This window comes from Tyto alba, unplaced genomic scaffold (assembly GCF_018691265.1).
Source record: "Tyto alba isolate M040663 unplaced genomic scaffold, T.alba_DEE_v4.0 Super-Scaffold_22, whole genome shotgun sequence".
Classification (NCBI taxonomy): Eukaryota; Metazoa; Chordata; class Aves; order Strigiformes; family Tytonidae; genus Tyto; species Tyto alba.
The window spans coordinates 28,515,727-28,531,825 of NW_024881296.1; the positions used below are offsets into that span (position 1 = coordinate 28,515,727).

The following is a 16,099-nucleotide window of genomic DNA, read 5'->3' on the forward strand; positions in this document are numbered from 1 at the left end:
TACCAACGCCCAATATAGTTTCTTCTACCTATCTCCTACCATGTCCTCCTCCCCACTCTACTCTTACCTCCTGTCCCTATGCCTTCACCACTGGCTGGAAAAAAAACAGGCATCAAGTATCATTTCAGGTTCCAGTGTCTGTACAGGGCAGTACAATGTATATGTTGAAGCAACCTGTTGCTGCATGATGAAGAGCTAGCAGATCAGCAAGCAGATTAGACAGGTGGTGAATTCATACTATGTCTTTTGCCTTCTTTAAGGTAATACTTTGGACTTTGTATGCTCCTGAATTTCCATTAAATTCATACAAGCTTAGTAAATTTACAAAACAGCCTTCCTGTCAAATCTAATTAAGTTTTCAATAGGTTCAAAAGTTGCTTCAGGAAATTATTCAGGGAAAATGCACAGATAGAAGCACAAAGAACATGACTCCTCAAGTCCATTTCGTTCTGGAGAACAACAAAAAAAAATTTATGATAAATATTTACTCATGAAAGCTCTTAGGTTTCAAATAGAAGATGTCTTCATACATTGTATCTTTAGGTGGGTGTGAATCAGCTATTTAGAGGCTGCTTTCCATAAAAGCCCAACTCAGCTACTGTCACCATGCAGATGCAACCACATCAGGCAGAAGTCACAGTAGCATATGGATATATAACACCAAGAAGTTTTCAAGAGCAACCCAGAACTTGGTGTTAGGTTACTACACGTGTATCACGCAATTCATTGTCCTGCTCCCATTCTCTAATCCCTGTGCAAAGATAGCCACCTGTAAATTCTTCCTGCAAACTCAAAATACTTCGGTCTAAGCAGAACTTAGTGTCAAGCTACTTTTGGATACAATCCAATCAGGGCAATGTTATCACTTCAGGCATTAACTGGGGACATCTAATTATTTCCACAATAATAGTCGTAAAACATTATTTCATTACAGTTTCAGTAAGCTATCAACATTATGAAAGCAGCCCAGGTATAGAAGAAAGCCTTTATTAAAAGTATTATCTTCCCTAAGCATCAAAGAAAAGAGGAAGAATTGCTTGAGAGACAAATGGAAGAGGATCCAAAAAAGTATTTCTGAAACAGGTTTTACTTTTGAGTTTGTTCCAGTAGCATAGTTCTTCCTTAAGGACTCAATTTACATGCTTTATTTCAAAGTAATTCTTGCTGAAATGCTAACTTCTTAGTTTACTTCCTACGTACTGTATGGGAAAACAAAGCACATCACTTACACATTTATGACCCTACACTAATAGAGCTGCATATGCACCATTGTTTTTTATTATTACACATGTGAGTTGATGTCCTTACAATGAAATCCCGTACAAACACTTTTCTTGAAGGTAAAATGGCAGATTGCAAGTTACATTTGTTTTAATTCTTCTGCCACAATGTAGCTGAAAAACTTTTAAGAACAACTAGTTACTGGACCTCCTAATACCCCTTCTGCTTCTGAAGATCTTGCAAAACTTACCATTAACTATAATACTTTCCTCCAATGATTTGAGAATAACTCTCATCATCATCATGTGCTTAAAGCCAACCTGAAAACGTATTTGTATCATCATTCTGTTGCGGTATCAAACCAGAAACAGAGTGCCCTTAAAAACAGGGCATGTTCACAAAATGAAGATATTGCTTGCCAATAAAGAGTTCAGCCTGATTTAAGAAATGTGAGAAACTCCATTTAGGCAAGTAAATGCCTTCTCTAGTACTTTTAGCTTACATCAATACAAGGTGCAGCCCAAGATGCAGCACCATGTGCTACTCTAATCTTGAAGGATGAAGACATGAGCGTATGCAGGCTAGTCAGCACATGAGAGTGACAGCTTCATTGCTGCTGATAAGTCTAGTTATAAGAGAGAAGTTACCCAACTTCTACTTTGTTCCCCGATTTCTCTCCAGAACACGAATTAACTAAAAGGGCATGCACACCCCTAACATATGGACATATCTGGTCTCATGAGAGCTTCTAGATATTCCCCATCCTTTAGTATCATAATCCTAGACTGGAGCTTCAGTTCACTTTGACACATGCCCCACGCTTCATCAAGCACTGGGAAAGGTCAGTTGGCTAAAAATGGGTAAATCCGCTGCCTAAAATATACAAAGATATACAGAAGTGACTGTCACTGATATATAGGTACTACTGTAGGTATGTGTGGTCTATCTCAATACTTCTGCTTCCTCATCTATCCACAACAAAACCCTAACCTTGACTTTCAGGCAGACAGAATACATCCTATAGAGAAAGATTTAAATGTATTTGTATGACAAATAGAAATAAAAGATAGTTTCACAACCAGAAAGTAAAAAGGTGTTATTTAGAAAACATGTACTTTCCGTAAGAAAAAATATTCAGATGCTGACACAGTTAAATATTCAAGTGTAAATACTTGAAGGTTTTAATTACAAATATTTGACTCTTATACAGACCTGTTTACTGAGAGAAATTTAAAAGAAAAAAATACAAATATCCCTTTGCTGTATTCTTCAACAACGTTATAGTGCTATCCATAGCTCCAAAAATTTGTTTTCACAGATAAAAGACATGAATCTGTTTAAGAGGTTGAATCAGTTGATGAGTAGCTCCTGCATCCAACACTTCCCTAGTTGTAAGAGAAATTTCATCTCATAATGCTTATTTCAAGGAAAACTAGCATGTGCAGGCAGGAAAATGCCAGTGAATTTAAAAAATACAAGAACCTGGGCATTCATTTGTATGTCAAAATATTTACCATGTATGTCAAAATATGAAATTGTAATTCTTGTTTTAATCTAAAAAGGAAACATGTAAGAGAACAGATATACTTTGCACTGGTGTACGAGTGATTTTGACTAATTCTATAGTTGTAACAAACGGTTAAATCGTAATTGAAAACTACAATCAGTTTTGAATTTTGTTAGGTTCAGCAGATGTAATGCCCAAAGCTCCGACAATCATTAGCAACTCTGCTATCAAAGAGACTTTTTAAAATGATGCAGGAGCTATCATCAATAGACACATTCAAATTAACAGGTTCCTCTACTGCCGAGTTTTCAGTTTCACACTGTAAACCACCAGTGACAAGCATTTTGACCACTGGGAAGGCATTTTCCATTTGGAAAAAAGAAAAAAAAAAAAAAAGAGATCAAATGAGCAAACACATTTTCACCTTGAAGAAAACAGAAAAAAACAAAACCAACCAAATAAACAAACAAAAAAAACACACAAAAAAAGACAACAAGGATAATTAACTGAAGTGAAAAACAGTTTCTTTTATGAGCAGCATTATTCCAGTAGTTCAAGATTTCTTTGTGATCCAAGTTACTGAAGGGATGGAGAGCTGGAGAGAGTGGTTTATCTTAAGATGTCTTGCAGAAATAATGTCCAGTATAGTACAACTTTCAACAACAACAAAAAAAAAAATCACCTTTTTGCCTCAGATGCAAGCTTTTATGAATACATTTCAATATCTGGCCTGATAACAGCTTAATGAAGTTTTATAATTTATCAGATCTTCTGTTTAGATTTAGGTGAGTGCTGTCTGTGCCTAATGCACCAAGATTTTTTTTTTTTTATACTGAAGAGAGTCCAAAAATATGAAACAGTGATTCCAGTAAGAGATGACACTGATGTTCTTTCAAACTGAATTTTGATAGAGATAAGGTTTAAGAACATGCATGCAGACCTAAGTAAGTCCTGGAAATGTTACAGTACTTTGTGCATTTCCTGCCATTTTAATGATTCATTTGTGTTAAAACTGCTCTCTAATTAACCTACATTTTTTCTGAACTCTTCCAAAGAGTAAGGAAATAGTATAGAAAAAATTTGTCTCAATGAGGCATAAATCCAAATCATTATACCCAAATACGTAAAAACTCAAGTTCAAATCTTCACCCTCTTTCTCTTAGCCCCCAGTATGAAGTTAGCATGTGAACTAGTTTTCAGTAGCTTGACTATCGTGCACAGAAGCAATCATTATACTGTTTGCAAAGGATAAAGCTAAGCATAGTTAACTTTACTTTCAACCTACTGTTTTTTGCTTTTAGGTAGCCAGTTGTGATTATGTGCTAAACTGGCTGTTCTACCTGAAACAAACAAAAACCCTGCCTCTCACATGGCAGCTTGGTAATCTTATCTAAGATTTGCGTTTGTTTGGTTAAACTATAAAGCTTCAGTAAAATTTAAGATTACAGAGCTTGAACAGTAAAATATGCTGTATCCAATTATCTGCTCTATGTTAATAATTGCAGACAATCCTGAGCTTCAAACAGAAATGTTAAAAGAACAATATCATAACTAAGCTGCTATTAGAATAAGACTGCTTGTATCAATGAGTCTGTTATTAAAGGATTCCCATACCATACTGTTCTATAAATTACTATCAAATTTGGCTAAAAATTCACAGGCCTTGAGTAGATTCAACAAGATCCAAAATTAATACCACGTATCAGAATCCCTACTTCTCTTCCACCTTTTATATATTTATGAAGTATTTTTGTTCTTAAATTTAAATGTATATATATGTGAGTATATAGTCATGTACACATATGTGTAGATGCATGTGCATATCTGACAGCATGTGTGAACATATTGCATGTGGAGTGTACAGTGTATCAAGTCGAATTCTGAACACTTTTAAATGAACTCTACTTCTTACTGTGAGCTACATTCCCTTCTGTAAATGACAGTATGGGATACCTGGTAGAGGTACAACAGAGTCATCATATTAGATTCTTTAAAAGAGATTTTCCCAAAGTATTGTGGTAACAAGTTTCCCCCATTATACAGAATATTTTATTTGTGACGCTTTTTCCAAAGACTTTCACCCTGCCTTCTCTGTTCTTGTTCACTCATACCAAACCCAGCAACTTGTAGTTTTAGAAAACTGGTAAAAACGTGTATTTCATCTCTTCAACCCCATCTTCTGTTCCTGGTCACAAGTAGATTTTTGGTCAGAAAAATAATCTCAAGAGTGGCATTTTGTGAAAAGGTCCCCAAACTCTTCATTTACAGACACCTATGAGCTAGGAGCTCTCCTCATCTTTACTGACAGTTTCCACATATGAAAATGTCAGAACTGAAACTGCACTAGATTTTGGTACTGTATGAAGTGCATTAGTGCCAAACCTGAAGGATATATTGTTGGTGTCAGAAATGGGAAGAGCATGACAACACAATCAAATCACTTCAATGCATCAGCATGCTGATTATTAGTCTTATAGCTCAGACAAGGTCACTGGAAGAAACCAATTACCACTTTTTATTTTAGACCTAGAAGAATTTTGAGAAACGATATGCTGCAAACCAGCTGGCACTGCATCAGTAAGAGATGTTAAGTAAGATCCCATAAATAACCTTCCACAGACCACTGTGCAGTATTCTATGAGAACTGAATGTTAAACATAAATAAAATTAAGCACTTTATGTAAGACAGAATGCTGGTACAGCAGTCTAGAAAGTTTTATATATATGTACATCACACCACTCACACTGTCAGGTTCCTGGCACCAACCACATGACAGTGGATATCACTGGCAAGGCACTACCCCTTCCTACAATAAGCGAAAGAATAACAATTAACATAAAACTTAAGAAAGGTTCTCCAGCATTTACGTCCTTTACTGAAATAAGGACATGCCTATGGGGGACAGGAGTATCATATAAGCTCACCATCCAGTTCTAATCTACAAGAGAAAGAAACAATTTTTCAAAGGAACAAGCCCATGTATGGACTGAAAATTTAAGGGAGTGACTGGACTGCTAAACTCACAGATTTATCATTATCACCACCTCACCTTCCTAGCTTCTCTTTTCTGAGGAACCTTTATCCACTGCAGCACTCCAGTTTTGTGAGTGGTCCCACCATCTCTCTATAATCTCCCAGCTCTGCTGCTGCACGTGGACTTCTAATGCCACATTTGTCTCCTCTGCTGTATATAGGTGTCAGGTTGTTTTCACAGGGGAAAGCGCAAAAGCCTCTGGCATTATGTTATTCCCCACACTTCTCTGATCCTCATGCTTTCACCTCTCTTTAAGGTATGGTCACTCTGCCCTGATTATCTGTAGTTTAAAACACACCTTACTGGGTTAGCAAGCCTGTTGGCAAAGATGCTCTTGTCCTACTTCATCAGATGGATCTTATGCCTGCCTTGCAGCACCCCATCACTTAAAAGAGGACCCTGTGGCTATAAAAGACAAAGCCCTGCTTATGATACCAGCTATGCAGAGAAGTGTTAACTTGCTGATAAGTTCTCATCAACAGTTAACAGAATAAGTTTCTCTTTTACTGTCAGGATCAAAAAAAGCACCACCTGGGTCCCCAGTGCCATGTAGCCACTTTTGATATATTTATGGTCACCTCTTTCAGTAACATGGGAGCCCACACAGGTTAAAAGGGAAAAGGCAGTGTTCTGAGTCTGAGCAAATGCTAGCAGTCTCTCCACAACCTCCTGGATCTCAACCCAAGGGAGGCAACAAAACATTTCAAGACATCAAGTTAGGTTGGCAGACAGATACTTCAAGAGGGAATACAATAGGAGAGTCTCCAGTGATGATGCACATTTTTCTTTTGGTGCAGACACTTGATTCAGGCTCAGCTGACTCTGACCCTCCTCAAACTGAGCCTGTTCTTGTTCAACCTTTTCCAGGGCAATAAATCTGTTCTCTAGCTCCAACTTGTGTCACCAGAAGTCACAAGTTTCCAGCCTCCCCCCATCATGGGAATCTCTATCCTTATCCTCTACTGCTTGAAGTATAGTCTCCAACTGTTCCTCCTTTCTTGCACTGTGGGATCTGGGCTCTCACCTCTGAAGGGTACCTGTGAAGACCCTGTCAGTCTTGTGTTCACTATCCTTGGTGGTATGCAGTCTGATCATCCCCTCCTGCAGCTCCTTCACCTCAGTACCTCAAAGAGAACACATCTCCCACAGGTGAGGCCACCATCACCCCCAGCCCCAGGAAGAGGCACCAGGTGCTCCCTGTAGCCTCAGACCTGGAAAGCAACACTCTCTCTAGTGCTGTCAAGGTTGAGGACTCACAAGTGCCAAGGACAACTGCTCCAGCAGCTGTCTCCCCGTGGAACACCACCACTGTCACTGCACTGTACAGTCTCAAGCAGTCCCACACCATCTACAGCAGAACTTCGGAGCCCCTTTGCACCCCTGTATGTTTCCGTTAGCTGCATTCTGGGAGCTGCAACCAAGAGCCTGGATGAAAACAAAGTATTTCAGCTATACTGATCTTCCAGTAAGATTTTTGAAAAATATACAAAATTCCTACAATGCTTAACACACTAACTTCACAATGCAACTTTATATGATGTCATGGCACAAGACTATATAGAGTTTGATTTAGAAACGTGTACAGGCACTGAGAGTTAGCAAGGTTTCCCTTAGGAAACAGAACCTTTCTGTGTCTGGTGTCAGACCACTTAGGACACAACCTGAAGTGACATTAATTGGGATGATTTGGGCGAGTGGGATAACTTTGCAGTCACTTGTGGAGGCAAGAGGGCTTCTCCCATTTGTAAATGTACTGCCTATTATATTCAGTCCATCTTATAAAATTAAAATGTAGAGCAAAGAATGTGATTGAAATACTCAGGAATGTACTTCCATACTGCATTGACTTATGTTGCTGTATCTTAGAGAAGTCCTAAAATGAAGTCAAACTTCTTTAGGACTTTTAAATCAGCTGTACTATAAAATCCTCAGCAGTATCAGATATACTGGGCAGCCAGGGGAACTCGCAGAAGTACCGTCTAAAGAACTTCAGCATACATGCTGTGGAACAGTACTAAAGGTTCCTCAGATACTGATAGGACAAAAACTTAAACTTCATTAATAAAAAGCTTAAATAAAAATACATCACAGAAACATACAAAGTCACCCACCTATATTAATTTAAAAGGTTATTACCTTCTTATTGGACACTATCACAGCCGGGCGCAACTATGTTCAGCAGAACTATGTGAAAAGGATTACAGAAAGAACCTGTCAAAGCAGATATCATTCAGAAGAGTGACTGAGCTAGCTTTTAAGTGAAGGACCCATGCATTTTTAACACAGTCTATGAAGAGAAAACATCCAATAGCAACATTAGCTGCACTTCAGTATGTACACTCTAGAACTGTTTTCTATTGCAAGCCACATTAAAATAGATTATCTTTCCACTTTTATCCAATAAAAAAAAAATACTGTACCTCACCGTAAAATCATAGGAGCAAGAGGCCAATAAGGTTGCATGGAACGGTGAAAACTGCAAGAAAACAAAATAGAACAACTTTTAAAGTAAAAACATTGTGAGCATATATAGACTTATTGTAAGTAGAAAGTCACTAAAGTTTTTTAAACTGTCTTGTTAGGTACCACATCATGCTGCATCAAAACAGACTACAACAAATTTCCCCGCCATGCTTGTAATTACAAGGAAGACTCTGTGACATCCTGGTTTGGTTTGATATCATTGCAACAGTGCCAATCAACCCTTCTGTAATGTTAGGCATTTTTAAGACAGTCATATAAACAGTCATTAAATTCTGCCTTTAGCTGACAAGCTGAGTATCATCTTACTATATGAAACAAGTTTCAGAAAAGCTATGTGACCAGTTTATTATTTTCAGAGAGAAAAATTTGTGCCATACTGCAGAGAATGTAAGATACATTACTGTCATCAATTTCATGTCCTAAAATTTTGAAATTATTTACAGAATTGGGAAAATTGGAGATAAGTTGAAAAACAGAAGGCAGTATAACATCACTTCGTAATTTCCCCCTCTCCTGCAGGGCATTTTATAGAACACACTCTTCTACAGACTCCTGCAGACAGGTCTAAGAACTGCAGCAATAAGGATACAAAATTATCTTGTTTAAAAAACAAGAAAAAACCAAACAAACTCAAACACCACTGCTAAATGTTCTGCTATGAAGAACATTTCACAGAGCCAGTTTAGAGCATGGTCATGCAGGAATCAAATAAGAAAATGGGACTGGTCAGCCATGGCCAGTGGGGATAGCAGGCAAGGGCAGCTGGGATAAGGAGGAGCAGGAACTTCTCAGGCTGTCTGGCCACAAACAGGATTTGTGATGTGGAACCACTCCCTGTATCACACCCTTTTCTGACAAATTACAATCTAAGCACAGTAACTTTTAAAGTTGTCAAAAACACATCAAAAATTCCAAGGGCATGTGAAGCCAAATACTGACCCAGGACATTTTTTTTCTGCCAGTTCAGACTTCCTAGAAAATATTAATAAACATGCCTGTTTTCCTGAAAGGCTTTACAATGATAGGTATTATCTGACTAATATAAAAAAATAATAAGCACTGACTAATATGAAAAAAATGTCATTGTGCATCTAGAACAAGTTTCCATGGGTGGGTAATCTAGTAGTACACAGATCCAGTATAGTCATCTGTTGCCTTTCATGCATAACATTTCAAAATCTCTTCAATCATATTAACATTTCCTTTGTATACACAAAAAACCCCATTCACAACGAATTCTGTACCTTTGCTTATGTGAATATTGACCTTTTATATGGAAAGAAAAAGGCACAGCACCATTTAAAAAACAAATAAGGGAAGGTACTTTCTCTATCTCAAATTTCCCATATAGCTTAGCTGAAGTAAAGCTCCCAACCCTCTCTCAAGCTCTCAAGCACTCCTCATGGAAATATACTGACTTTGAAGATGTCATTTACTTTGAAATCCCACCAATCTGCTAAAGCTAAACAACAAAATGTTTTACAATGCTAAACTGAAGGTTCCCAAGAACAAGTCACTGTAGTATCCAAAATCTCTAACACCTATTTTTTTTTTCCATAGTTATGACAGAATATAAAATATTACTGCTTTCCAGAAAAATTTATATCACAATTCAATGGTGGTCAATGGGGAGTCAAATACAACTTACTTTTACTCTTCTGATAGCATAGGTATGACCAAGCAAGATGAACACTGGTTGCCGGATGTTCCGCAAATCCCAGCCTTTCAAGCTACAGTCAACTGCACCAGTTACCAGCAAGTTCTGATGAGTTGATAAAACATACGATATATCAGGACAATTTAATTATTAAATTGCAGTGATGCATATGTTGGCTACAAAAGGTAGATAAATCAAACAATACAGGTGAATAAATCATAAATGACATCTCCGGTGTATAAATTCAAGAGAACAGAGAAATACAAACTGTTTCTCCACTATGGACTATTCTGTCCGCTATACAAAAGAATAAGAAAAAACTCTGATCTACTTGGGCCATCTATCTGACGGAACAACGCTTTTCTGAAGATGTAGCAGCAAATGAGAGCAACAAAGCAACTAGACATTTTTATAAGAGGATGCATCAACACTGCAATTAAAACCCCATGGTATTTAATGAGAGTGGTTCAATTAAGAAAACACTTGGACCAGCAGGTTTATACCTCATCATATTTGCACCAGTCACAGCTCAAGATCTCAGCCTGGTGGGCAGGTATCACAAGTTTAACTCCTGGGGCTTTCACATCCCAAATTCTTAAAGTCTGGTCACCTGAAACAAAGAGAAATTGATTCAGCATTGTTGAATCAGTTATGGGACACAGTTAATCCACTGGCACTTAGTAGAAAACTGTTTCTTAGCTGTATGAAATACAAAGTATTATAGGAAGACATTCATGTCAAATGAAGTAAGCACATTATAGACAGAGATGAGACTGATGCACAACAGGAATCAGAACTTACTATTGTTCTGTCACTAGAAAATTAAAAAAAAAAAACAAACAAAAACCAAAAAAACAACAACTTAATTTTATTACTAACACTTCCATTATTTTTTAAACTCAGATTTGATTAAAAGGAGATGGGGTAAAATACTAAAATAACACTTAACTAAAGTAGGAACTTAAGGTCCGTTTAAAAACGGACTTAGAAGACCAGAATGATGAAAAAAATTTTCCCTGCAATCCAGCTGAGAAGAAGTACCTAGACATGCTTTTGGTGTGCTGAAAAGTAAACAGTATTTAAAATGCAGTTTATCTTCAGATTCTTTCAATGAAAGGAAAATTTAAGACCTATACTCATCACGTGCAAAACCTGCACTGTTACTTTCAGAAGATAAATTCATTCTGCTGTAACTATTACACATATTAAAGGCAACGTCTGCTTTAACCTCAGAGCACATAATACGCACACCTGCACGCGCAAACATGCAAAGGTCTTCACAGAGCAATGAAGGGAATCCAGCTTAAGAGCCATGAATCACCTGAGCCTCTCTCTTCACCTCCAATCAGAAACTGCCTTCTACCCCTGAACATCTTCAGCATTTATGTATACCCTTCTTACCAACTCAGTTCCTAATGGCTTACAAAGACATGGAAAACCGCATCAGCTGACAAGACAACCATGCTTTTCAATTTTTTTAATCATAATTCTCTCATTAACCCTGAATATTTAGCTTTGTATCAGCAAAAATTGATTCTCCAGCTCATTTGTTTACAAATAGAGAAAATTAATTATAATTCATGATTATGCCTGTGTTCATTCAAGAGACAAAGGAAATCACTAGAAGCTTTATCCAAACACCCATGATTTCTACAGAAAGCATGCATTAATACTATCTAAATTTAAAAACCACTGTTTTACCTTGCTACTGAAGAAATTAGTAATGTTTCTTTACCAGAAATGCTTCTGGAAATCCTCAAATTAGTTATCATCAATAATTATGATTTTTATGCTGCTTAGATACAAGCATTTTTATGGTTTTAGTCCAAGTCGGTCACTGGCCTTAAAATATACAGCTGGGCACACAAAATCGTAGATCTTTTCAAGAAACTGGCTACAGTTCAAACAAAACCATCCCTAGAGCCACAACAATATTCCCATTGCACGAACTACCAGGCCTTGTAGATTTTGCAAAAGACATAAAATGTTTGAAAAGTCTGAATACAAAAATTAAGCTAGAGAGCTTGGTTCCACTACACGACACAAGGCTGGCCTTATGACTGTGGTACTACCGAGATCATGGGAAGCTTTGCTCTTATGGTGGACTGGCTTTTCCTCAGACTCCATGACTGTGAGAGGTACTGTACTCTTGGTGGATAAATTCCCTACTTCTAAGGTGAGAACAACACATGATTTCTTACGGTTTTCACTCCCCTCACCTATTTTAATACTGTCAAGAGCAAGACTGTTGCTCAGTGTATGTATAGCACTCTTGACAATGACACCCTGCAGTCAGCTGAAGCCCCAAACATCACTACAGTGCTTATAAAAACAGGGCAACATATGGAGAGGAAGAAACATGACCAGCAGGGTCTTGGCAAAAAGAGATAGAATGCCCATCCACCCACAATTAGTCTTATTAATCTGCCTGCCTGCAGAGGACAAATTTCAGTTTGAGTCTTAAGTCTTTCAGAGATTTTATAATGGACCTCTTAAAAAGCTTTTATTTTAATTTCATCAGATAACAGATTTGAAGGGAAAACACGTATTTCACTACAGACAGGATCATTCTTCCCAAGAAAATAAATATATAAATCCAGGTGAACTAGAATGAACTGCTACAGAGATGGGCCACAGCAGCATTATGATGGCCAAAAGCATTTGAAAAAGTAAGTTACTCAGCCAATAACAATTTTCTCACTAAATATAAAATTGCCCCAATTATTTATTTTCTAATAGAAAATGCTGATGCACAAGAAAAAACTATTTCCCTTTTTTTAAAAAATTTCTTTGAAAATGCTAGACTTAGCTGTTATTAATACTGGCTGTCACTATTTGTGAAATGTTTTTAATGGAGTAACATAACATGCAACTGAATCTATCTGTGAATAGAACAGACTGAATTACAGCCAAAGGCAAATCAAATTTTTCCATCTAAGTGGAAGAATCAGATTATTTTTTTAAAAAAATAAAAAGCTGATGAACTGTGTAATCCTGACACATTACCCATATTAACAAACTCTTTTTTTTTACCTCAAGCACCTTTCCATGACCTCACAATATATATTTTTTTTTACATTTCAACAAAAATTGCTGTTAACAATTTTTTAACTTTGACATTTCCATGATTCCTTCAAATCTGCATTACAAAGGGTGCATTTCTTGCATGTGGTAGAGCAGAAGCAGGATATTAACAACAGAAAGTACAAGAAAAGCACACCTAGTACAATCATATTGACTAACAGCCACTTCCAGTTGGCATCCCAAAGTAAGCAACCACAAGAGTGGCCAACATTTCCCCCACAAAATATCTCTATTTTTGTAAGAAGCAATTTCTCTATGGAAACAGATTTTTGCTGGTCTGTTAGATAATTATGATTCCAGATTTGTTTGTATATTGTGCTTGCTTTCTTTCATTTTAATGAATATTTGTGAAATCTTGGACGAATCAATAGAACTACACAATATATACTCATCTATTCAAAATTTGTGAAAGAGATGCTAATCTACAAGTACATCATCCCCGTACATGGGATAAAGACTGCTAATGTGAATGACAATGTATGATAGTGAAAAGATACAGTTTATTTAAGATTTAAATTTCATGTAGGTTTTATACTTTTTTTACCCACAGATGCATTTTACACAAATCTATACATCATAATCTCCTAAATCCTGTGACAACAACCAGCTGAGCAATCACTGCCAGACAGCGCAGCAGTACATTAACTATTAAAACTAGCTAGGTATTTGGGCTATTAATGAAAATCCAAGAAATCTTAAACACTATCTGAAGATAAAAAGGATTCTAACCAGGACAGATACAATGTTTTTCAAGAACCAAAGTACTTTTAGCTTGAAGTTTTACTTAGAAAAAAAATCAGATTCATTTTTTTAAGTTCTAAAGCAAGAAATCTGATCTTCTGACACTGTTGTCTCACTAAGAGGAAAAAAAAAAAACAAACAAAAACAAAACACCCAAATAATACATCTTAGTTCACTGTAGGAAAATAATTCAGTATAAAAGGACACAATTATTGGCAAATATGGTGTAGCATTCATAGAATGATTTGGGTTGGAAGGTACCTTAAAGATCATTTAGTTCCAACCCCCCTGCCTCGGGCAGGGACACCTTCCACTAGATCAGGTTGCTCAAAGCTGCATCCAACCTGGCCTTGAACCCTTCCAGGGAGGGGGCAGCCACAGCCTCTATGGGTGACCAGTTCGAGTGCCTCACCACCTTCATAGTGAAGAATTTCTTTCTTATCTCTAATAAAAGTCTACCCTCTTTCAGTTTAAAGCCATTACCCCTTGTCCTATCACTACATGCCCTTGTAAAAAGTCAAAGAAATCTCTATTAAAAGTACTTCTGCAGTGCTATTGGATAACTACAAGTTAAGATTACTTGTTTATTTGTGTGTATTTTTTACATACCAAACCTGATTAAATTATTTAGCCAGAATCAAACAGAAAATCTGAGGGGGCATAAAGAACAGAACTCAAACCTCATGACTCTCAAAAACAGTTATTTTAGGTATGTTAAAAGGATCACGCTGTCTGTTTCTATCATAGAGAGTGTCCTGGTTTCAGCTGGGATAGGGGTAATTTTCTTCTGAGTAGCTGGTATAGTGCTGTGTTTTGGATTTAGGATGAGAATAATGTTATTGACACAGGGATGTTTTCATTGTTGCTGGGCAGTGCTTACACAGAGCCAATGACTTTTCAGCTTCTCACTGCACCCCATCAGTGAGTGGGCTGGGGGTGCACAAGGAGTTGGGAGGGGACACAGCTGGGACAGCTGACCCCAACTGACCCAAGGGATATTCCATACTGTATGATGTCATGCTCAGCATATAAAGCTGGGGGTCAGAAGAAAAGGGGAACATTCAGAGTGATGGTGTTTGTCTTCCCAAGTAACTCTTATGTGTGATGAAGCCCTGGGGATGGCTGAGCACCCGCCTGCCCACGGAGAGTGGTGAATGAATTCCTTGTTTTGCTTTGCTTATGTGCGCAGCTTTTGCTTTCACTGTTAAACTGTCACCTTCTCACTTTTACTCTTCCGATTCTCCCTCCATCCCACTGCAGGAGCGGGGAGTGAGCGAGCGGCTGGGTGGGGCTTAGTTGCTGGCTGGGGTTAAACCACGATAATAGTATAAGCGAACCTAGAACAGGCTTAATAAAGCTTATGAGATTCCACACAAATAGACAGAAACAGAGTGACACAAATAGCAGCTTTATTTAAATCATCCAACAGGACTCTACTGAATGCACAAAATCTATTTCCATGTAGCACAACCTAGATATCAAGTAAACATAACTACCAGTGGAAACATACTTTTCAACTGGTAATTTTTCAGGCTGATACAAAATGCTGTAAAGCTAAATATCAAAAGACCTTCAAGTTACTTCAGAAAAGACCTCAACAGAGTCTTTTTCTGAAAAATCAGTGAAAACTTTTTATTTCAGTGTTTTCTAAGATGATTAAATATAAATCAAATCCTGGGACAAAATTTTTATTTCAAAATTTACCTAACATGACTTACTATTAAAACATTCTTCCGCAAATGGCAATATTAGCTAGATACCCAACTCCAACCCAACTGTCCCAAAACATATTAATTCACTGTAAAAAAACTGTTACTGCATTTTTCTTCTCAACCCTAAACTATTATTTTACAATATGAGATTCTAATATAAAATATTAGGACCTTAAAGTGCTTTATAGTCTAGCATGTGCTGCATACAATACTTTACTATGGTTAGCATGTACTATAAGTTGAGGGCCAAACTCATTTCCTGAGAAATATTTCAGCTTGCACATTAGAGGTTGATTTAGTAAAGCTTACTGAGCACAAGACTCAGATGAATTCAATACTGCACTTGAAGTAAGACTGCAAATGAAAACACCCACCTCACTTCAGCACACAGATTTGACACAACAAAGTAAGCAAGCAAGGTGTAACTTAATAGCTTCTAGCATAAACATCAGTTTAGCTAAACTGCAACAAAACACAGTAACTCAGTAATCAGTTTGCTCTCTAAATGCTCAAATTGTACAAGGTACCACGAAGTAAACTGAAGTCTCTCATTTTTATCCCTTGAGGACTTGGATTCCAAAAATGACCAAGTTTTGCAAAGCCTTGAAGCTTGTTCATGATGACATTTTTTCTAGCACATCCAAAAAGCAAATAACCA

At 37.2% G+C, this 16,099-nt stretch overlaps 1 protein-coding gene across 3 annotated transcripts in view; it reads right to left on the bottom strand.

The window, feature by feature from the left end:
* PEX7 (peroxisomal biogenesis factor 7) overlaps positions 1 to 16,099 on the bottom strand; it is a 50,666-nt gene that overhangs the window by 21,475 nt on the left and 13,092 nt on the right. For all 3 annotated transcript variants that reach the window (XM_042795794.1, XM_032983159.2, XM_042795793.1), the window contains exons 6-8: positions 10,408 to 10,514; positions 9,896 to 10,009; positions 8,184 to 8,239 (exon numbers count right to left, since the gene is read on the bottom strand). In XM_042795794.1, coding sequence (XP_042651728.1) covers positions 8,184 to 8,239; positions 9,896 to 10,009; positions 10,408 to 10,514 — 277 coding nt within the window. The remainder of the gene's footprint in view (positions 1 to 8,183; positions 8,240 to 9,895; positions 10,010 to 10,407; positions 10,515 to 16,099) is intronic.